Source organism: Apteryx mantelli, chromosome 1, assembly GCF_036417845.1.
Source record: "Apteryx mantelli isolate bAptMan1 chromosome 1, bAptMan1.hap1, whole genome shotgun sequence".
Classification (NCBI taxonomy): domain Eukaryota; kingdom Metazoa; phylum Chordata; class Aves; order Apterygiformes; family Apterygidae; genus Apteryx; species Apteryx mantelli.
This window is the reverse complement of record NC_089978.1, coordinates 48,539,293-48,564,391: the sequence shown is the minus strand read 5'-3', so window position 1 is coordinate 48,564,391 and position 25,099 is coordinate 48,539,293. Positions and strand designations below refer to the sequence as shown.

Genomic DNA, 25,099 nt, shown 5'->3' with positions numbered 1-25,099 from the left:
TTTGGGGGTAAAGAGTTTGTCAGCTGTCCAAAAGATATTATTCCCTCCCCAAAACCTTTTGCTTTGTCCCACTCAAAGGTATTCTTGGGTTTGTAAGGGATAACCAGCCTTTCCTACTCTTCCCACTAGTGCTGCTGAAGTTAGAATAAAGGAAACTGTTCAGTCTCAACACCAGAGCAAAGCAGTCTGCAATGGAAGGAAACATCAGCAATGCTCAGTCTCTGTAGGAGGGGGCTAAGGAGTAATAAGATATAAAAATGTAAATTGTGGTCTTCGCTATCACCCCATCAGAGAATTATTGCAATTCTCTCATTTTTCATGATTTTAATCTTCTCAAGCCTTCAAGTGATCAGCTTGAAATTCAAGTATGCAAGTGCTACAGGACAAAAAGGAGAGCAAGCACAAATGAACACTACTCTGCAAAATATTAATTAGCACAACAGTCAGGGATCAGTATCACTCACAAAGTGCTAAAAGTTGTTAACTGATTTGAAGCATTCACTAAAAGAAATGTACATGATAGAGTCTTAATATCATATCCCCAGCTAACATTTGTCACTTCCACTACAAGTTATCAATAAGGAGCAAAGGATGATAGCTCCTTGCAATTCTATTCTTCTGTCTAACACAAGATCCTGTTTTGTAACAGTCTGATCATTTGCCAGGCCAATTAGCTGCCTGCATGTCCTCACCCTCAGATGTGGTCAACCATACAGCACAAATAAACATCATTCATTACTCTGTACAATAACCACTGTGAACAGGCCCACCAAGCACAAAGCAACAGTTATTGTGACTATGAAAGCAAGAACCCACAGTAAGAATATAATTAGTATTTATGGCAAACAAGATTCCAAATTACTCTTTCAAAAAGTATGTGGTCTCAGAAAAAGATGGAAGAGGAAGCGAATATATTCTAGAGATATATTAGACTAAAATAATCCCTGACTCTAGAATTATATGTCTATTTAAATTTCAGCAGAGGATTAACATTTTATACTTATGGTTAGCTCCATTGTTTAGAATCAAGTACAGAAAAATGTTTTCATGAGGTTTGGAATGGAAATATCAAAACAAAGTGCAACTGAATATTTCTATAATATTAACAAAGACAGCAAAACTAGACTTACTGAAGTCTTGTGCTATGCCAAAAACATACAAAAGTACATAGGAAGCAAGTAGTGCATACTTCTAAGAAAATACATAAAAGAAATGTAAAATTTATAAAATCACAAAATTGCACAATGGATATTATTTTACTCCAACTTGATTCCGAGACTGCCTTGATTAGCACAGTAAAACATCACTACAGTATGCAAGGATTTGCATTTCATTAACTGTCCTATGTAGGTTGTCTCTAGAGAAGGAGACAATGTTGTTAAGATCTTTATTTTAAATTTAAAAGCCCAGCTAGTCAGCTCTCAATTTTATAATATTTGTAGTTTTTTCTTAAAGCCTCAATTCTGCTTGTCCATAGACCAGATAAGAAGCTCACCTACCCTTAAAAAACAAAGCAAGTTTCTAACCCCCTTATGGTTAGGAACATAAAAAAAACCTGCCCTGAGTACCTTATATTGAAGGTGTACTGAAGAAAGCAAAAGCACCAGCCATGGAAAGGAAAGCAGGGATACATAGGTAATAAGCAAGAAGATGAAAAGTCCGTTTGATTTACTGATGGTAAAGAATTGGATACATTAAAAACTTGATTTTTTGAGGCATGAAGCTGTTTATGCTCTACTACATAACCACAATTACTATATGTCCCAGTCTTCAAAGTCTACAATTAGATCAGAACTGTCCATCTTTCTGGAGATGATTTTCTCAGTCTTGATCAATTCTCAGAACTAGATTACTGACAATATATTGTGCTATACAATGGCTACTATAATATTTAAAAGAAGGACTATAATATCATGCAAACAAAATCTTACTTTTAAAAAATAAAACAGCAGCAAGAGAGCCTGTTTGTAACTTTAAAATATTTACTAACACAATTGAAAGTTTAAAAATGAAGACAGGCCTTATTTTTATAACTTCCCTGAAGATCTCAAAATGCTAAAATACACTAGAATCATAACTTCCAAATAAAAATATGAGCAACTACACAAATACTGGCCATACTGACTCCTGTTAATAATCAGCATGTGGTAAGAACTGATGAAAGAATCTCACATGAAAACCTGAATAAGTTAGCAGATCTACAAAGTTGCATGGCTCAAAAGGAATGGAGCACACTGCAAAACCAGAATATGCCGTATTGCATCTAAAACAATTACTTTACTAAAAGTACTTTCTCATTTAAGCTACAAAGGTACTGTATATTAACTCAGGTTATCAAGGTTTCCAAGAAACCAAAAGAAGCACACACATTTTAAACACCTTCCATTTTTCACAGCTCTAATATTTTTGTGAAGTTCTAACAACCTGTATCATTTTGGCCAAATTCAGTAACATGGTAACTCAATTTCACTCTAAACAACACAAATAAATATTTCTTTGCTATACAGACAGAAAACAATAAAGTTACAAATAACTGTGTTATACAATTGACTAGCCATACTAAATTATATCAAAGTTTCTAGCTAGTTTGTTTATCCTCTTGATTAGCTTAAGTTTTACATTAAAACTTCAGGCCAGATTCAAAAATACTCTCTAGATTTAAGTTAAAAAAATAAATTAAATAGAACATATGCTTATATTTGAAGATGGATACTAATTACAAAGCCTGCATAACAATTCTCTTTCAAGCCAACAATAGGAGGAGTATTTACAATACTGTCAATGCAGCAAGTTCAAAACTGTAAGTCAAGATAAATCCAGGAGTAGATGAAGTTGTGGATCTTGCTCTGCTCTGTGGTCATGTTTGGCCTCCATACCAGGGCACACACCACTTCTCTACTGATACGGTTTCCTCAGAGAAAGAAACCCAAATTATTTCCTTGATATGCTCTGTATGTGTGTGGCTGCACAGCAGTTATGCTTAAAAGTGCAATGCCTGTTTCAGGAGTGAAATTCATAATCCTGCACTGGAAATAGAGTATGTATGTAAAATCCTTAGATCTGCTTCACATGGTGAGATATTCAGCTTCTGTATTCAAATCGGAAGAACTGTAACATCTTTAAACTTCAGGGTTTATTTGGAGCCTATGTTTCCAAGCTTTCCTCTGCAATTACAAGTCCTAAAAACTTACTCTTTTGAAAAATTTGGATTTTTACTAGTTCTATGACTACAAATTCCAGAACTGAAGAAATATTCTGCATGACTCAGGATGGCAACATTTTGCTCCAGCAACTAACTGTACGTAAGAGTATCGAGTTGCACTTGCAAAACTGGAGGTCATTCTGAGACAGGCATATATTTCCATCTTTTTGAATGTTATTGTACAGCGATCGTTTTGACTTTCCAGGCAGCACCCTGTTTCCTGGATTAGCAATCTCCTCCAGTCATCAGCCATGGTTGTCTCGACAGCTTGTTTCATTGCTTAGCTTAGTGGTTTCATAACCATAGCAACAAGTCTCTCCACCAGCCAGTCAGCAGTAGGAACTTTGCCATGAGCACAGAGCCACATTTCATCTGCTCAATGTGCATTTTCAGTCACTTCGAATCTGTCACTGTCTGAAACTCTTTCCATGTGCTGCCATACCCAGCTAACAGAATGCTCTTGGGGCTCGTTTGCTGTCCCTTGATTTCTCATCCAAGAGAGGCAAAGTACCCTCTCTTCCCGCGGTACAATGATACAAAAATAAACTCCATAAATGTAGACTGCACAAGAGGAGTCCTTTCAAGAGTCAATAAATAAGAGTCCCTGCAATAACATTTCCTGTACATTTTTATCCTTGAACCTTTGATTTAAGGCTGAAACTGAGCCTCAATAATTAGACTGTAATGGTAGAACAATAACATGCCAACCACCTTCCTCAGTTTTGTTTTTCCCACAGATGAGTTGCCAGCTCAGTTATCAGAAAACTAATTTTACTGTTATTACCAAAATCTCTTTTAGAAGAAAAGATTTTATCTAAGCTCTACCTCTTTGGAAAGTGCATGCGATGATTTTTGAAAGAAACCCATCAATATTTGTAATATTTGAAAGTAAAGGAAGAGAATATAGAGCTAAAAACTTAGTACTCCTGTAACACACTGACATGCTGTAAATAAAAAAGTCACATACATGACAATACTTGATCTGCCAAAGAAATACCTTTTTAAAGCCTAAGCAAAGCTCTTGTATATCTCTAGCTACCTATAGCTAGTGAAAAACTACATAACAATGAAATGTCTTCATTTGATTGTCTTTTGCAACATAATTTCTCTACAAAATTTTCTAAATTTTCACATTGTTTTAGCAATGAACATAGGATATTGCTGTGTAAAGTAAAAAACAGAGATTAAATACTCTTCTCACACTACTTTAAAATAATCAAGAACAATCAAGCTCAGTCTCAAATATAATAGCAAACGTCTGATAAAAACAACTGCCATTATAGCTAGGCCATACAGTAATAGATTAGGAGCATCTGAGAGAATTAATAAAGACTGCCTACTTTCCTCTAAGTCTATGAAAACTGAAAATAATATTAGCTTAAATATGTCAGAACTAGGAGTACCTGAAAAAGTTAAACTGTTCCCCAACTCATTTCGCATAAAGCAAGCCCTTCTGGAAAAATAATATAAAAGGATTCAGTATTAATATACAATAAGAAAGCAGTTCAGCTGCTATGGATCGGTATACTACTATATAAATATATAGAACTGCAATAATTTCTACACCTCAAAATTTGTCCCAACAAAAATAGCATAGTCCTCTTTTAAAGGTTCAGTCAGAAAGTCTCTCTAAATTGCAGCAGTCCTGGATTTTCACCTAGCACAGCAGAGCAGTGTAAACAATGGTGGTGTTTGACAAACTGCAACTATTGAAAAAAATGTAAATCTAAGTAAGATTCAAGAGTGATGCACTTTGTCAGAAATATTCCAGTTGTGTCAATGATTACTTATCAGAGTGGGAAGATCTGTATGTTTTTCAAGATAGATGCACAACTACTCTATCCCAACATAATATCTCAACATAATAGTGAAAGGCTAATGTGAGAACTGTCTTTGGATGCATCACATTACTGGAAAAGGACACTTACTTTCCAAATGCAATGCACAGAATTGCACACAAACTTTAAGACCCTTCCATGACCCAACTTTTTCAAGTGATTTTTTTTGCAAAGTGTTACACAAAGGACTAGAAAGGAACTGGAATTAGGAGGTATGAATTACAGAGTTTCTACAAAAAAAGGATATTTTGCCTAGCTATATGCTTTGGAGGGTTGGACTGAGGTTTTTCTTTTTGTTGACTAGGCAAATTTTTCACCAATGAGTTAAACAAACAAACAAGCACATAGGCTTTGTGAAAAATGTAATTGTCTTAGCGTCCATTTTCTTCCTGAGTGCACAACTCTCCCCACATGAATAGGCCTCAAAGCAAGTTTTCAGAGCAGAGGTAATAGCCATCCATGGCTTCCAAGTTTCCCTTTCTTAAGAAATCAGTCAAATATTATGCTAAACTATTACAGCATAGGCATGACATAGGCCCCAAACTTCTATTCCCTCCCCAGCTCCTTTATTCAGCATGTGGCATTTCATATACACTGCTAGTCTGACATATTTTCATTCTGCTTGGTGGATTATTCATCAGAGTCCATGCGTGTACAAGCTCTCACATTTTAACTGATTTGCAATAGGATACAACTTTCTAACTAAGCATACAACTCATTCACATGTATCATTACATAAGGGAACCTGGAATTAAATATATCTTTGATCTTTCTCCCACACTGTTATCATCTCAGTCACTAAGAGAGTTCATCCTGTGCAATTTTAGGGGCCACCACATAATAGGAATTCTTACTAAAGGACGTTTTTAATGCTAAAAGTTTACATGGTCTTACAGGGAGATTACACAAATTCACAGAAGAGAAATCCACCAAAGGTTACTAAATCACATCTAAATCAGAAACCACATCTGGTTTCCGAGCTGAAAATACATCTGGGAGAGTGTCAGGGCAAGCATGTAAGCTCTTTCCCCCTGTTCTTACTCTCCCTTAACATCTATTTATGGCACTTTTAGACACAGAATCCTGGGCCGCACAGACACAATAAAGATGCTCTTATGTACAGACATATATAGCTGACCTAGTCACCGAAAGACCACTCAAAAAAGAAAAAACGGGCACAGTTCACCTTACCTCCTCTCTAAAATGACATGAATTGTCCCTGTTTGTCTCTGACTACAAAGAGAGCTCATGTGACTGACTCATACTCATCTCTACATATAATCAAACCAAACCCATTCTGACAGCATTCTTTACAGAGACCATTTTATAAAGACAGCTTAAAACAGATTTCAGAGGATGCCTTCAGTTTTCCCATTTTCTTAGCAATTTAAAAAGACAACTCTCTTCTGCAGGGCTAGAGCACAGCAATGCTTGTATTCATCCTACCTAAATAGCTTTAGCAATCCAAATAAAATTGCTGAACATCCTTCTTGGCAGCAGTTCCAGTTTACAGGGGAACCCTAGCTACCTTCCTACGTCATGATGCTTTACCCTAATCCTCCCTGTGCCAGCCTCTTGGCTGTACTGGTACAACTGTACCAGCAAGACTGCATAGTAAATCAGATCAGTGATCTGATCTGTGTTAAAAAGACCCTTTGTTTTTTGTTTTTTTGTTTTTGTTTTTTTTAAAACATGGAAGAGATCCTCAGTCCCATTTACCAGGAAGTTGGTACCCAGTTGTATCAGGGCTATTAAGAGAGGGATGGAGAAGCAGAAAACAGAAGCAGAAAGGTGAGCCTGCTGAAGTCAATACTGTCTCCAAAAGAAATGCTTGTCAGAGAATAGCCTCTATGAGGTGTCTACAGCTAGGTGAAATTAATTCAGTGTCTTAACTGCTTACATACGTACACAGCACAGAGCAAAGCTACATTACTGGCAATTTCATCATATTTTACCTTTAACAACTAGCAAAAGAAAACTGGAACAAAGTAGTAACCACCTTACAAATTCATGACTGCTCCTCATGGGGTAAAGAAAAATATATCATCATGATGTGCAGACAAGGTACATGTGACCAGAGAAACTCTTCTTCCAGTTCTTATTGTGCTAGCTGGAGAGATTTCCTGCATCAGCCTCTTCTAGCTATGAACTATCAGACCGTGGCTAACTCAGCATGTACTAACTGAAATGGGCAAGGAAGTCATAATGTTATCATCTCAGCTAGCAGATCTGAAGGGGCAGCAACTCCTGTAGGCACAGGTGAAGTTAGAACAGGATGTATATCTCTGCCAAAGAGAAAGTAGACCGCATTTGCATGTAGAGGGATCAGAGGAAGACTCAACTATGGCAACCTAAGATCATCTTATTACAAAACTGGTGGATCCACAGAGACTTGCAGGTGCATTTATACAATGACAGAGCAGAGTGTCCAGCAGTCCCAAACAAGCTCTCGGAAAGCTGGTGCCTTTACCCAGAGGAGCACGGTACCGTGACAAGAAACTAACATGGGTTCCAAAATCAATATAGCTTCACTAGCAGGTAACTGCACCCCAGCTTACATGATTATAACATATCTGTAATTAATTCTGCCTCAGGTAGTTCAAATAACCTTGCAGAAAGCTCCATGCCATACAAGTTTATAAATGGTGTCTTCACTCTTCTAATATTAAACAGATATCCTCATATAGTCAGAATTTGTGATGCACATACCTTTTTTAACACTTTTTAAGCATAATTATCAGTGCAAATCACATTTCACTCACTATCTGCTTAACTTTGCCTGCTAATCTAAAGCGAAAACATTTTGTTTGACATAATTCATGCAATGGTTTACAATTTCCTTTATAAAACACATAACCTTCATTGACTACAGGCACTTTAACATTAGCATTATAAAAGAATCATTCAGACTAGGTAACATCATCCTAAGTGATATGAGAAATCTCACACTCATTGCATAATTATTGTGAAAAACATTATTTTCTTTCATGGATTCATTTGATAACTGCTTTGTCTATGTTTCAATGACAGCATGGTAAAGCAAAATCCCACAGAATACTGTGGGAATCATATTTTGTAATCACTCAGTGTTAGTTTAAATGTCTCATTTGCAACAATATTCCACAAATAGAAAAACCAAGCAACTCCTGAACTGAAAAATTTCTTTTTCTCTCTTTAAATATGGGCTCTTAGGTCTTATGTGTCTGTCAGGTTTGTGACATAGCCCACCTTGCTCCCAGACCATCTCTTCACTAGTCTGCTGCTTGCAGAAACCTGGAGGTGTCTCCCATATAACCCATACTGCTCCAATCCAGTGGACACTAGCTCTGCAGAAGAGTACAGCATAGGATCTGAAGGAGTCAGGGGAATCTGGGCAGCAGCCAGGAGTATGCAGCTGCAGGAGTCATCTCCACAGCCTCCATTGCTCAACACCTTCCAGCATCCTGGTCAGAGACACCCAGACAGGATGCAGCTCTCACACAGTGAAGGGTTGATGACCAACAGTTTGACAATTACTGTGATAGATTATTAACAACACAGCAGAGTATTATTAAAAACAGAAGAAGGACCTAAATCTGTTTTCTCTGACTCCTAACTGTCACACTGTGATTGCCTCTTGGACAGATGCCTTTAACTGCAATGGGATCAATGATGTGTGTTTGTGGAAGGGGAAGGAGATTCAGTCTGGGCAATTTCACCTGAAATCAGGCTGTTTGTAGGATTTATATTGTACAGGTTGACCCTGTGCTAAGCTTCTAGTAAGTTAAAGTTTTAGCCAGAATATATACAATTAATATATCCTATTTCCATATAAAATGTGTCAAGTCATGCCATTGAGTTTCAGGTATACTTTGAAGAAGCAAAGACATTTTAAAGCCTAATGCCAGGATCATAATCTAATCAAGGTATTCAATAAAAATGCTAATTAAACTACATTAATCAGAAGAGGAGACAAAAATTCCTCGTGCCCCGGAAGAAGCATTTGCTGTTCCAGTACCAAATCAAAAAGGATGGGTCATTTCATTTTGAGATAGAGAGTAGTTACCAAGTTGCTATTTTGAGACACTGCAAATCCACTTTACAGAAAGGAGCTGGGAAGCTGTAACTACCAACCTTCCAGGGCATGCAGCCCTGCACGCTCTAATTAACCACCCTTACAAGCTGAGATTCTGAAGTTAGATGCAAGTTGAACAATGCATGTTGGGGTTTTTGTTTGTTTGTTTGCAATATTGGCTCATTACTACAAATTTATGCACTTAAGTATCTTCCTTCATCATCCTAAAAAGGATCTGTTGATTAAGCTGACTTAAAGAAATCTGGCCAGCCACTTCTTTGGGCATGGTTATCTATTATTCAGGAGTAGGCTCTCAAACTCTTAATGTGTATACCATCTGTACATACATCGGTTATTGTGGGTCATCTTCTTCCCCAACCACATAGCTATGTCCCTTGGGGCTACCCTGATGTATGGGAATTTGCCTCAATATCCAAAGAGAAGGAGAAGCCGTTTCATGTATTCTATTCACACTGGGGCTGCATCCACCCTCGTACAAGTCATGTAGATGGAGTGATGACAGGCTTTTTCTTAAGCTGTGTTCTAACAGTCACAACTCTTTCTGGGCGGCAATAAAAGCTCCTGGTAAACATAAATTCATTTTTGGACAAGTCTCCTTATCAAATTACTCCTTGAACTACTACTCACGATAAAGATGCTTTTCTTGGCATCTCTCTCACAGCTTAAAGATATTTGCTTCCAAAAACCAGTCACCCCCACACATACAGTCACTTCTTTGTCTTACTTAAGAAGGACCAAGTAAGCATGTTGGTGCAGGAGTATTTTGCCAATATAGTGCAGTAGGATTTCTAAATGATTCCTACCCCAGCAGGAAAGTCGTTTTTTATGTCAACACTTTACAACCATTGCCATGAACTAAACAAACTTGAAGTTTAAGATGGCTTAAGTAAAGTAATATGAACCTGATTTTGAAAGCACTTATAGCACGTTTAACACAGTTACAGACACATATAGAGTAACTATATAGGACATGATATGAAAGCTGAAGTGCTAGAGGTATTATGCCAAGCATTCAAATTGGATCCAAGTGAAAGATACACTGATGTATACCATCCATGCAGCGCTGCATTGCAGTGCATGGATGTATTGGAGCTAGATTGTTTGACATGCCTCTGCACAGAGTAGACAGGCTGTATGTATTGACAGGATCAACTCTTAGGGTCTACTTATGTTTCGACAACACAAGAAGGAGGGGTGAGGCCTTCTGCATGCCTGCATATGCTCTGTATATATGATTACTCTTCAGGGCTGCTAAGAACACGAGAGGCTTTTATGTCGTCAGAAGTCTGCTTTTTATATAACAAAAATTTACAGGTCTTGTGCATTTTCCTAACATCAATCTGAGGAGGAGGCAGCTTGTTTTCAAAATCAGCTAACTTAATAGGGCTTCTTAGTGCAGAAATAAATCTCCAGTCTCTTGCAATTATATGTTAGAAGGCTTCAGTTTAATCAGCCAAAAGCAGTTTTAAGATGCAGATGATAGCAGTGTGTCCACTCATTTGGAAATGTTTTCATCCCCCAAGGAACAACAGAAGCTTTGTGACCTCTTAAGTCTTCGTGTCTATGTACTAGCAGGTCTAAAATTGTCAGTGCCATCATATTTATCCTCCTGTGAAGTCAGCTTATAAGCTATGTCATTGCAATCACAGCAGTCTCAGAACTTTGCTGGACAGGTTCTCTTTTTGCAGCTTTAGTCTCGGGAGCTGAATAAAAGACTGGAATAGACAGTAGTAAAAATGCCATTCCAGAGGGAAAAAAAAAGGGGGAAAAAAAAAAGAAATTTCACATCAACTAAAACTATTCATGAATATATGATAATTATGGTGATAAGACTCAATCACAGTATAAACAAAAAAAAATGTTGAAAGGATTAGTTTAAGGAATAAAACAGTGTGACATTTTTATACAGATTCCAAGGAGGATTTAGGTGCCATTCATAAAACAGAAGAAGATGAAGTGGTGCCTTCCCCCTTCCATTCTACAGGTCCCACAGTTTGGGGCAAAGCCCACCTCGTAGCACAAAACACTAGGGCTATGATTCAGTTGTCTAAACACAGAATACAACAACACTGGGGGTGTTCTAGTGCATCCCATCACGCCTCCAGATGCCGATCCAGATGAGTGAGGCTGTTCTGCAGGTCCTCTGTCATACTTATCCGCCCTACCTGGATATCTCAAGGTCCCAAGAGCATGTCAAATTATATTCAGCATCTTTTTTAAGATAAAAGTATCAAGGCCAAAGTGAGGTATACTCGACATGTGCCTAAAATTAGGTGGAATAAATCTGGGCCATATCACTTTCCATGAATTCACATAACAAATGGCTGAGATCCAAGGACAAGGTGCTTATAGTTGAACACAGACAAAACAGCTCAATGTTTGGCTCTGGTAAGTGAGTCTTTCCAGAAGAGATTCAATCACCCAGATTTTCCTCTGGGATACAGATCCAACATAAAGCAACATCTCCTGTAACTCAGTTAATACTAACAGGCACATACTACAACATTTACACCAACTATTTCACCAATGTATGGACTGCAGCACAAAATTTTTGTGCCTAACTATCAGAGATTCAGATTAGCTACTAGCACATCGATACACCAAAAAAAAATTTAAAAAAAAAGTCTCCTGAGCATCCCCATTCTGGAGTATGAAGTTAGGTATCTGAACAAATGATTCTGAGCAAGCTCAAAAGTGCCCTGACTGAAGTGATAGGAGGCAAAAAGAAACTTTCTCTGAACAAAAATGAGGCATCAGGGTCAAAATGCAAAGGGTCTTCATGACTTGTTAAAATACAAAGAAAAAATGTCATCTAATTCCTTCCAACATGAAGTACTACCAACACTCTTCCTAATCAATGGAGAGAAATGAGCATCTCCAAACTCAATTCAGACAACTGTTTAAGAATGGAATAAGGATGGATGAATTGCCCTTGGGTTTCTTTATAATCAGTGGATAACTAGGTCTTTCTAGATATCTAACTTTTATATTGTGTGTACTAAAGTTTATGATTAATCTCACTTAACCTCAGTAATTTATAAGTTCTCTACTTCTCGAACACTAACTAAAGATTATCATACTTGTTCAAAAACTATCTGTCCTCTGGCAGCTGGAGATAAATCAAGTGAAAAGAGAAATTAACTGATCTTGTCTCCTAGGCAGCTCAGGACATAACTCATCAGCTCTTATGGTAGAATTTATTTGATTACAAGAAGATGTCTTCACCAAAGTTAGCCACCTCTGGCTCTATTTGTAGCCATTTGGGCAATGCCTGCTTCAAGGTACAAGTCATCTCACCTGAATTAATACTGCATGTTCAGTAAGATGAACATTGCTACTACTTAACAGGGGAAGACACATGAATACAGGAAAAGCTTGTTTTCTTTCTAAAGGTGGAAAAAATTATTTGTTCCAAGTTAAAATGCATTTGCAATGCCTCTCTGCAGTAGGGGAACATACAGGCTTCAGTATGTTCAGCTATCAGCTGTACTTCTATTCTTCTCCTTTCAAGAAAAAGCTATCAAAAATGGCATTACCTTTTAAAAAAAAAAAACATACACAGGTCTTTTTAAAAAGGCTTGGCCACTATGTCTTTGAATCCCTATCTTAAGTTCTTTTGGTTATTACAGTTCTCTAAACTGTAGTAGTGTCTATGTAATACAGTACTGCAGTATCTGAGGTGATACTAAAATCCTAAAGCTAATGTAATCTTTAAATTGCTCCAAGTGGCTTTACAAGCATGAATCATCTAGATTTGATCTAGGTTTTGCTGAAGAAAAGTAATTCTCGTCTTGCAATCAGACTTGCACTACTTTTCTCCCTCAATGTTCTCAGAACATTGAAGTTTTTAATTAAGCATTGAGTTACACATTTTGATCAAGCCATACTCAATGACTTCAAGAATGGCTTAGTGACACCCCCAAAGAGTGAATATTCCACAATAAAACATTTACTGTAATTATAAACATTTACAATTATATCCCACTCCAAATAAAAATTAAGAAAATTATATTTTAGGAGAGATTCATGAAATAAAATTATACAAGAAACTCAGGAATTGCATTTTAATAACCTCCTATATCTCAATCATTTGTACTAACTTATTCTCTGTCTTGCAATATAAAAAATATATGATCAAGCAAATCTGAAAATACCCATGCCTCACAAATACTCAGATTGGAGCTTACGGGCTACATTTCAGTGTCAGATAGCATCACAAAAGTTCTATTGTATTAAAAGAATATTTTTATAATGTCAAGGTAAATACAAATCCCTGGTGCAAGTGTCATATTTTGATGAAATATGAAGACAGATATGGGGGATGTGGAACATTTGGTAAAGCAAGTCAGATAACCAAGTTGTTTTGAATATACTAAAATGCAAGGTCAGCCATCCAAAGACAAAGAATGTATGTCACACTTACAAGACTGTGGACTATATCCTAAAACTAAACTACTCTGAAAAAAAGTACTTATGGATTATAGCATAAAACAGTCTGAGCAAGAGCTCCCCAAAATATGCAATACCTATGAAGACAAGAACCAAAGTATTCCCTGAAAGTAAAAAAAACAGAAACAGACAAAATTTGAATATTGAAGCAGTGCTACCTCTAGATATCACATGGGGGAGGCTCACCTACATTCTAAAATGTTATACCCAGTTCTCCTCTGTAGACATCAAAAATGGTCAGTGAAGTAAAATGAGAATTTATGTCAAAGCTGTAACAATAATCTGAGGACTAGTAAACAATAAACAAAACACATAGACAATCAGGTGCAAAAATGAAGTGTGGGTCCCAAAATAGCCCAGTTTTGAAAAGGTCCCTTTTCCCATAGAGAAGTTATCTTCAGAGGGTGAGCTATCAAATGTATCCACGTCCATTAATAAAACCTAGTTTTATTTTTAATTTCTATCTGGGCAAGTAGTTGTATACTTTGAAAACAAAAACCATGATTAGTAGTCTGCTGCTTAATAGTAATTGTGCCTATATTCTTAGTGTAACTGTTAGGATTGATGCTATCACTATGGCTTTCAGGCACACACTGCATTACAGACTTTGAGACAATATTGCAAGCATAAATTATTCTTACTTTAAGTGTGCCTTATTTTAAGTAAGCCTACTGAAATCCTCAAATAAAATTGGACAGTATTTCTAGTTCTGCCTCTCATGATGAGCTGATGATCCTAGGTCTGTAGTTAGTGCATATTAATAGAACATTTCCATTCTAATACAGGATAGATATCTTCTCAAGTGAGGTAATATCTAACACTACTTCTGTACCAACCTTTAAATAAAGGACTTCAGACTGAAAATTCAGCATCTTTTTGTAATTATAATAACTAGAAACCAATTCCAATATTAATATACTAAATGCTAAATACTTAATTCTATGAGTTGTACAACAATCAATTCCTAACATGTGAAATCAACTACTTAAATAGCACATTTATTAAAATTTGATATAAAGTAGGTGCAATATATAAGAGCCATATTAAAAAAGGATGGGATATCTGTGAAGTGAATAAAGAGTGAAGTGTCTGGTTTTATATGCATTTATTGCCACAAGGATTTTCAAAAAAATACTTCCATCTTGAGGTATATTTGCAGAGTAGAAATGTTCCAGTCCTAGAGAAATATTCTGTTTGAAATGCAAACACACACTTCTAAGTAGAGTATCAAAAATGAAATTTTCACATCGAAATATACAAACCTTCTTCAGTAGCTGCATCAGAAAATCCAGCAATATCAGCTTTTGCGAAAACTCCAAGAACTGCTTGGAATTATATAGATGCAAAGAACAGGTTCCTTCAAATAAATGAAATCTAATAGGAAATAACTCCTATGCATGTATGTTTGTGTTCTGAGCACTGAACTTGTACTGCAGCAGGAATCTGCTATATATCCTGTCCTTCAAGATGCCACAATCCCTGAAAGGTGCTAAGATGCTCATAGCAGTTACAGGTACTCAGCACTTTTTGTTATCAGAACGATGTACAAAAAAGAACTGAATCACTCTTGCCATTTCTGCCGTTTCTTCTGGAGCTTTAAAATTTATATTATTTATGATGGAAACAACAATCTTATCATCTGCAAGTTTCAGCACATTACCATTTGCTACCCTAAAAGATTTTACATAGAATTTTAATCTCTATCACATATGAAAAATAAGGATGAGAAAGCTGCATTAATCTTATTAATCAAATCCTGAGCACCATAACATACATCTCTGATGCCTCAGTGGACATCAAATAAACCTTAACCTATACGAAAGGAAAAAAAAACAACTCATAGTTCAAAACAGCACTGGATGCAGCTCAATCATAGGAAACATAAGCTCTCACTTATTTATATTTTCTGCGTGTTTCTGCTGTTAACAGACTACAGTGTAGAAGTTCCCTGTAACTGCAATTTATAACAGTTCATGAGATGTTTTTTACACCTTAAGGACTTCAAAGTGTGTAATTTCCCTGTGAATCCTTAGGAAGGGGGAGGAGAATTAGGAGAATGGGACAGAACCTGGTCTGTTTCTATGTAAGCAAAAAGTTTGAGATCAGGGTAAAACATTCTGCCTGAGGCCTTACTGTAAGATATTTTTAAAGGTAAAGAGAACATAGTACTGTTGACTGACGCATCTTTTTCATTTCCTTGTTTTTTCAAATTTTCATCTGGGTATGTTATGTGTTTGGATTTCAAACTTTAATTGGCACATGACTTTGGGATCCAACACAATAAAGGCTAAAATGTCACGGATCAAAAACAATTAGAAAAACTAGAGTATATCTGCTTCACTATATGCCTTATCGTTCACAGACCACATAAAGGCATTCATCCTGAAGCACATTATTCATTGTAATAAATGAAGAGCAGTTTCATCTTAAAAGAAAGACTATAAATTACTGCAGCCAATTGCAAATCTGCAGATTCCTTTTGCCTGTTTTTAAACAGCTGAAGCAGCATTACTGAATGAGAACTCATCTAAGACAAACTCTGAATCTAACCAATATTTCACATTCTCCATGAAAGAGGGCTTTTCTCTCTGGAAGGCTGAATTGGATGAGATATGGTTTGAAGCCCTGCATAAAAGCTGAGCTCCCACAGACTGACTCCTTGCTAAGCCTCTCAACTCCTAAGTTTATCCACCCGGCTGCTCCAGAGCTTTTTACAGAAGTGAAGCTATACAGTATATCCTCAGCCAGAATGTAAATCAACATCATTTCATTGATTTCAGAGGAGTTATACTGATCTGCACCAGCTGGGAACTTTACGCATTGCATCTCTCTGCTCACTGAGCTTAACACTGACATCTCCCAACATCTCCCAGTATTACCAAGAAAATACAGAACAAGCTCCACCAAACTGTTAAATCTGTTATGTGGTCCTGGTGATTTGAATGAATCTAAAGGAATAGAAATATGAAAAACTGAAGGGAGAGGGAGCTGCCTCTGCAGTATACAGAAGTGCTCTAAACAAAAGAAAACAAAAGGTTTCAAACAGAAGATGACTGAAAAGGAACAAAAAGAGAAAAGTGATCCAGGTTAGGCCATAGAGTAAAATCAAACAAAGATGACCTCAACATTAGAACTGCTCACAGAAAACAGGAAATATTCTCAGAAAAAGTCTTATTAAATGAAGTTACATTTAATTGTCATCCTCCTCAAAGCTAGCATGCTTAATCCACAGAAACAGAGCTTGAAATGGGCCTCATTCATTGCAAACTAAATATAAGCATTAATGAATTAGTGGTAGACCAGATGAATGTTGAGAATCTTGTCTAAGTTCACATGGTGTTTCACAGAAGAACCACCTACTGGAGATGACTACTATGCTTAGGCCCTTAAAGTTTTACTCCAAGATGAAATCTTACCTCCACTATGGAATACATAAAACAGACACTTCCAGTATAAATGAAACATATTGTTGAGCACAACAAGATGCAGATTAAACAAGCATCATTCAAGTGACTCTCCAGCCTGAAAGACCAGGTAGTCATTTTATCATTTGGTTGCCTGGGACTTCTTTGGCATAAGTCTCTCATGAGACCTTTGGGTTTGTTATGAGCTGTTCTAATGCTGGGATATTTCATGCAACGTATCAATATTTTTATGAAAACCATGATATGATATAATAAGGAAAACTTACAGGAGCTGAAATAAATGAGCACAGATTTAAAAGCCATCCAAACAAAACAGGAATGAGTTAAAACTTCAATAATAATAATAATAAAAAAAAATACAGCCTGGCAAGATTATACTTGCTGGTTCACAGCACTTCTCTCTGTGTGCCCTCATTCAGATATCCTGACTTTGCAGAGAAAAAAAAAATCAATTTTTACTGCTTTTTATTTCTATGCACACTATAGCACTTAAAGAGCTATGAAAATCTAAATGGGATTTTTTGGCTCATGCATCATAGACAAAAATTATTAAGCAAATTCTACCTATAAGCTATCTCAAAAAGCACAGGTTGGTACACTGTAAATGCTTTTTGACTAGACATTTTGTATTTCTGAAGTACATCAACATTACCATTGACTTTGTGCCAAACCGAAGAAGTACAACTAGATTTTAAAATTCCTCTAAAATGCCCTTTCAAGGTATATGGCTAAAGGGGGGAAGACACTCTTCAGCTTACAAGTAAAATGTTTCAGTCTTTTGCACCAGAAAAGAACACCATTCTTAGTGAGTCACTTTTAAAATCACGATAAAATTACATGTGATTACTGATAGACTGTATGGCAAAATAAAAACAGGAAGGTCAGATTACAGAAAGTTTGTTTTGGTTTAAAATATAATTATTAGATCCTTCCAGCTGCGTCATCTTGTTTCAAGACTAGAAAAGAAATAAATATTATGAAACCCACTTCTACAATGTTTGAGTATGAAAAATGACATGATGTTTGCTTATTATTTGCAAAGGTAAAGCTGACAAAAAGAAAATCTTTTGCAATACTAGAGTTCATTAATTTAATTATTAATGAAAACAATTTTAACACACAATTGCTGCAGTAGAAACAGGAGTCCAGTCCCTCCTTAAACATATAGTTCCATAATGGGGTTTTACACATGGCATATAACTTTGCAGAAACTTTATACAAAGCCCAGGAAATTCATGAAGCCATCATCATGACTAGAACATACGGATCAAAGTGACTCATTGCCAAGGTAACTTACTGTGACTTCTTTAGTGTAGACATAGACGGAACATATAACCAGAGAGAGGCAGCAAATTAAACAATAAATTTGCCTTTCTCATGTCTTTATTTCCCATTAATTTAAATCTTTTAAGTCTTTTTTTTTAACCTTAGAAGGGAAAAATATATCATGCATTCCTCTGGCTTGTCTTTACATTCACATTATGGACTTGATTCAGTTGCCCACAGCTAGATGCCTCGGCCTATCTGAGATGCCTTTGGGACCAAGGCCAAGAAATCCTTAGAGGAACAGCAGATATGGCACAGGACCCATTGGAGATCTGTTTCCTTCATGAGTGGAAACCAGAGGTCAGCCAGGGTAACCTAGGGCATCTCAAATGGCACTGGATGCCTACATGGGGGAATCCAAACAGAGCCTCTACACTGCGATTCAGCTTCAGATTTGGACACCCTACTTCACAGACGTACATTCAGGCGACCAGCTGTGAGGTCAGTGTCAGTGGGCCCTATGAAGCTATCGATTTCATCTTAAGGTCAACACCTCCGTCGCCTCATCGGAGTAACTCCCAAGATTCCCCTGGCTAAAAATTCCCATCGACTGCAAAGGAAGCATTGACACGAGCTCACACTGCAGACACCTAAATTCAGGTGCCTGAATGTGGAGGCAAATCTCACCCTAAGGCTGGCTGGGATGATTACCACTATATGAACATCAGTTTGGCCCACCTAATTTTAGGCAAATGAGCTCAGCTGCATATTGCCAGGATAATAATTGTTGTAGGACTCTAGGACCAATTCAGTTAAATGTTGATTTTGAATGAGACTAATCCACAACTCCAATATCCTCTAAAGCACACAGCTACATGTTTAACCTCTTCTAATGAAGGCTGTAGCTAAAGTATAAAACCACATACCCACATTGCCATTAGCTTTACTTCTTTCTCCTACCCTCCTCCTATATTATTCATCTGCGGTTTTTTTCATTGCCACTTATAAATCTTAAGATAATATTTCCTACCTTAATCACATTATTCAACAACACTTATTACAATCTTAATAGATTGGATGGTTAAATAAAAATAAAGTAAAAATAATTCAGAACTAAATCCAGCACTCCCAGAGCTAACTCTGTATAGGTTCACTGGCACTGAGCAACCATCAGCTTGACCCCAACACTTCAGGCTACTGAGACCCCAAAAAAGCAGTGCTAACAATCAAGTTATAGCTCCTCTTTGTCTGTCCTATACTTAGCACTAAGTCTTGATACTACAGTGAGATGTGGTCAAATATACCTTACAAATTTACACTTGTGATGAAATTTACTGTGATGAAATTTACTGTGATGGTATTGGCTTTACGCAAAAACAAAAGTACTGTTTTTCAAATCTCGGTGCTGGACCCATTCTAAAGCTAGCATCAAAGTTCTCTCCCCAAAAAGTCCCTAATTTCTATTTTAACCAATGTTTAATACTGCTAAGGAGTTTAAAACTGAGGAGTTATTCAGGGAAGGAAAAGAATAGTGAAGAATGAGAATACTTTAAAAACATATGATCAGAAAAAATATCTCAAACAATTGCTGTTTTCACGGAGCAGAGGAAGACTTGCATACATGAGAGAACTGCATGCCTGCTATTCGTGAAATTTGCTGAATTGTCAAAGTCATTGAGTACTAGTGATAAGCTAGGCAAAAATGCCAACTTCATAGTAGAGAAATTCAAAGATTAAGATTACCTTGTTCCAATCGAAAGCATAGAGAACGTTTTGCAGCCTCTATCTCAGGACCTGGATGATCCAGAACACGTCTGCACCATTGCAGAGGACTCAGTGATTTCTCTTGAGGGGTGAGTGTCTTGGTAGGCAAGACATATAACCTTAACCAAAATACACACAAATATCAGCAAGATATGCAATACTTAAAAGTTTACTTTTGTACTCTCAATTTCCTGCTAATTTATAACAGTGTATAACCCTGTAATATGAAATTCAATTAACAAAATGCATTCAGCAGGAAAAGAGTTTACACTGATTTTTCCTTCCCCCTCATAAAATGAGATAGCAAACTATAACCTCTACAGCTTTGGAACTTCAAATCAAAGTTAGATTAGATTTCTCAGGAAAATGTTTCATCTCATTATTACCACTGTCTGAATTTCAGCACTGCCCAAAGTTCAAATCCATTAGGTGCTGTATACACACCAAAGATGCTATCAGTTTTCCCCTTCATACTTATCTTTACTGGAGTTTAAATAATTTCAGCATTTTATTTTACATTTAAATCAGAATTTTACTGTGATCTATTTCATATGTTTACCTTTAATAATTTAATCAATGTGTCAGAATGCAGATTGTAATTTTCATACCCAGTATCTTCTCCTAAATGAACTAAATGTTGTATAACATTCAGACTTTAAAGATTAGAAAACATTTGCTGAGAAATGAAAATCCAGTTTTGATATTTGATTCCATCAGGAAAAAAAATACACAAGAAAAACTAGTATATATACCTGTATCTATATATCTACATCTATATATATCTGTAATTCTCAGAGTACAGTAGGCAACTAATCAGATGATCAAACATATTTAGGAAGCCAGGTACCAAAGCAGCATCATGGGTAAATTCTTGAAGCTGGTATCTGCATTGCTACTGTTGTCCTTGTAGATTAGTGTGCACATGCAGACATCAGTTCACCTGGGAGAGCACAAATCTTCCAGGAAGTGAACTATTAATAGCTACTGAGGACAGCTCTCAGCTCCTCGGATGGACAGCATGCCTTATTGCTTCTGATTGATGCGACTACTGACAAACTCTTACACAGATTGTCAGACTCCAGCAAAATACCTGCATACTGCAAGGGAATCTGGCATGCAAAGAGGAGGCACGAAAGGCAAGACAAAAAAAGGAATGAACTCTTCAGGCGGTCACTTCTAATGTCTACTCAATATCTTTTTTGTGAAGTAAATCAGCACTCTCTATCCAGCACACAATGATTAAATATCCTCATTGCAACTGGTATCTCTGCTGGCAATCCCAGCAGAGTTCAACGACTGAATTTCTCTGAGGAAAGGACTCATTTCCCCTTACTTCATACAGTGCTTGGCTACAGGTTTAAAAACATGATACTGAGAAAAATGAAAAAAAGCAAAAGAAAAAAATAAAGCCTTTGAGGTCTCCTGCTAGCTTGCAGAAGTGTTTTGAAAGCTAAACACCTGACTGATGAATTCTCAATGACCAGACATTTGTATAAAAAGCTGACAAGCAAAAATAAATTTTGGCCTGTCTGCAATAAAGTCAATTCTTGTTTTTGTAACTGCAGTTGAAAATAATAAAGAGGTACTTAAGACCCCAAAATACTAAATTAGCAACTAGGAACATACTGGCCTTTGGATTTCCAGATATCAGTTTGCTTTAATGACTTAAATTATAAAAACCCGAAAGCAGCTGACATCATACAGCTGGCCACTAATGGACAACAATGGAGATTCATCCTTGGGGAAAAAAAAAAAAATGTACAACAGCTAACACAACTCACTCTGAGCTGAACAAGCTAACAAACTCCTATTACCAAATTTTGCCTGTAGACACATACGTGTGTGACATGATGACATGAACATAAGTTTTGGCCCCAAAACTGCACTTGGGATTGCTTCCAGAGTGCAAATCGAATAGGAAACTGATCAAGATCATCACTGTATTAAGACGCGTAAAATAACGCTGACTTTGTGCTGCCCTGAAACATAAGCAGGAAGAACATTGGGTTTAACAAGACTGGGACAAACAAATTTGAAAAAAGCGCTAATGCAAAGGAATTTATTCACTTCTACTCATTTGCCAGAAGCAATGGCTTAGGACTGAAAGAAAAATTGTTTCAACTCAGAATCAGCATTCTCAGAACAGCCCATACAGATGAATGACACACAGAATGAAACAATATTGATGAAAATTTATATAAAAATCTGATGATGATTCTCAAAAGCAATTTTCAAAAACTAAGGCACTGTATTACTTTTGTACTATGAAGTACACATAATCAACGTTCAAGAAATATTGGTGATATTTGGATTTTTAAATCCCTCCTTTGCTATCAAAATAAGGATGTTTAAATGTATCTCAGCTGCATTATACTGTATTTTACTCTCAGCTGATGTAAACTCCAGCTTGTTTTTAAAAACTGTAACAGGTTAGGAAACTAGGTTGAGGCTTCGACAGACACTTGAAATGGTTATTTAAATATGGATAAAATCCATTTTACTACTGACACTTTAACACAATCGAGCATCAATTATGTTTAACATGGCTACGTAGACAATGATTTCCACAGTATTTTTGCAGCGTTTAAATAGTCCGCAAGATGTTTGTACAAGTTGCTGAGGCAAGTTACACAACACCAAACAATCTTTCATATCTTTAGTCTATAATTTCTCCTCATATTTGTTTTTTAAAGGGGCACAATTATTCCTCTAGATCAATTTTATTTTCTGCCTTTTTTTTTTTTTTAATAACCTTCATTTACTAGCGTAGAGCCGTGTGTTCTGGAACTACATAAGCACCTAAGATACACAAACAACCCCGTAGATCAATGTCTAAAAGACAAAAGCCCTCCCAAATCCCGGAAGACCAGAGCCCAACTGGGCAGAGATTTTAGGATGGGGAGGAAGCACTGTTCAGATAAAGGATTACTGGGACGGTTCCGCTATTTTTAATTCCTTATGTAAGCAGTAGGCTGAAATGAGGCTGACACCAAACTTGAGAGACATTTCTTTTTTTCAAAGGGAAAAACAATAGCGAATCTCTGCCCTTCCCAAAGGGAAGCCTGTGCGCTGGTCGCAGCCGCGCTCGCCGCCCGCCCGGCCCTTGGCCCTGCACGGTGTCGGTGCCTCCCTCCCGCCGCTGCCGGGCGGCCCTGAGCAAAACCGGCCGGAGCAGCCGGCTGCCCCCGTGCTTCCCCGTCGCCCCTGCTGCCGAGCAGGCTGTGGCCGAGGCAAGCCGCCTCCGGCCCCGCCGGCAGGAGCCCCGGGGCAGGAGCCCGGGGGCGGGGAGCAGGGACGGGCGCGGGCGATAAAGCTCTGACCTGAACCGGGCCACAAAACCCGGTCCCCGGACGCGGAGCCCCTGTTCACCGGTAGGGTCGATCACACCAAGCAGATGACACTTCAAAGGGAAAAAAAATAAAATAAAAGCAGATTTAAGTTTAAGCAGGACAAGATCAAGTAGCTTTGGGGACTAATGCTTGTAAAAGCCTGGAGAGCACCAGCTGGGTGAGCGTTAGAGGGGAAGCGGGGGACGCCTGCAGCCGGCTGGGGGTCGGAGCAGGGCTCTGCTGCCCCGCGGGGGCGGACGGCCGGGCCGCGGCCACCGGCGCTGCCCAGGAGGGGGAGCTGGGGCGAGGGGCACCGGGGCCGTCCGGGGGCACGGAGGAGGAGCCGCCGCCGGGCAGGGCCGCGCTGCGAGCCGCATGTACCATGTATCCTCGTCCCGGCCGCAGCAGCCGTCCTCCAGCTCCAGCACCGCCACCTCGTCCAGCACCGTGGCCGCCGCCGCCGGGCGGCGGCCGCCGCCGCCGCCGCCGCCGCCGCCCGCCTCCTGCCCTCCGCCGCAAGCCGCCGCCAGGCCGGGAGAGGGCTTGAAATAGGCGAGCGGCTCCGGCGGGCCCAGCGCGGCGGCGCACAGCAGGGTGGGCACCGCGCTGGACACGCACGGCGCGGCCCCGCCACCGGCCGCCGCCACCGCCGCCGAGGGGGGGCCGGCGGGGCCCAGCCCGCCGGGGGCCGGCGGCGGGGCCAGCAGCAGGTGCGGGTTGGGCGGGCCCGCGGCGGCCGCCGTGGCGGCGGCGGCGCGGCTCCGGAGCTGCTCGTTTTGCTTCTCCAGCTTCCGCACCAGCTCCTGTAGCTTCTTCACCTCCAGCTCGGCGCTGACGACCGGGCCCGCCGCGGGGCCGGCGCCGCTCCCTTTCACCTCCGCCATCATCGCCGGCTTCAGCAAGGCAGCCTCCATCCTCCCTCCGCGCCGCCGGCACCTGCGCCGCCGCTGGGCAGCGCCCGCCGCCACGGGCGGCCGTTGGCGCGCGGGGCCGAGCGGCCGTTGGCGCGAGGGTGGGCGGCGGTTGGCGCGCGGGGCCGAGTGGCCGTTGGCGCGAGCGGCTCGCGCCGCTCGCCCGTCCGCGCCCTGCGCTGCGCCGCGCTGAGCCGCCGCCCCCCGCCGCGGCGCCGTAGCAACCGCCTCCGCTGCTCTTGCGCCTCCTGTCAGCGGCGGCGCGGGAGTCGGTGGGATCCCCTCCCACTCGGCAGCCGGCGCCACACGCGCACACACGCACACAGAGGGAACAAAGAGCCGCCCGGCGGCCCTGCAGTCAGCCGGCGGCGGGCAGCAGCGGGCGCCCCTGGGGGGCGGGAGGCGGCGCGGAGGGCGGTGGCGGCCCGGCAGCCCCTTCAGCGCCACGGCCGGGGGGCTCCGGCCAGGCCCCGCGGTGGGGCGGTTGGCGTAGGGGCGGCGGGGCCATGTCAGCCCGGGGCTTCACACACAGGTCTCTGCCCGGCCGTCGGTGCGGCGCCCAAACCCCGCTGCCGGGCTCCGAGCTGGGTCCGGCCCAGGCTGTCATTCCTCCTGTGAGCCATATAATTAGAGCCTGGCGGTGTCAGGGTTGTAATTATGCAGATTTGGCTGATAGGAATGAGAATCACAAATCGAGGCTTTGTTGTGTTTGAAAGAAACGAATTCAGCCCAAAGCCCGCATTTGTGGCTTTGAAACGTGCTGATTCTAGGACTTTTGATTCACAATAAGGAAAGTGTGTTTATTTTTGGAGATAACGTTGCTGATGCAGCGTGAAGACT

At 39.6% G+C, this 25,099-nt stretch overlaps 1 protein-coding gene across 1 annotated transcript in view; it reads right to left on the bottom strand.

The window, feature by feature from the left end:
- The window catches only part of SLAIN1 (SLAIN motif family member 1), a 48,897-nt gene extending 24,582 nt beyond the window's left edge, over positions 1-24,315 (bottom strand). Inside the window, exons 1-2 of the mRNA XM_067293084.1 lie at positions 23,730-24,315; positions 19,999-20,138 (exon numbers count right to left, since the gene is read on the bottom strand). Of these exons, the coding sequence (XP_067149185.1) occupies positions 19,999-20,138; positions 23,730-24,262 (673 nt within the window). The 5' untranslated portion in view covers positions 24,263-24,315. The remainder of the gene's footprint in view (positions 1-19,998; positions 20,139-23,729) is intronic.
- Between the last annotated feature and the right edge of the window lie 784 nt (positions 24,316-25,099).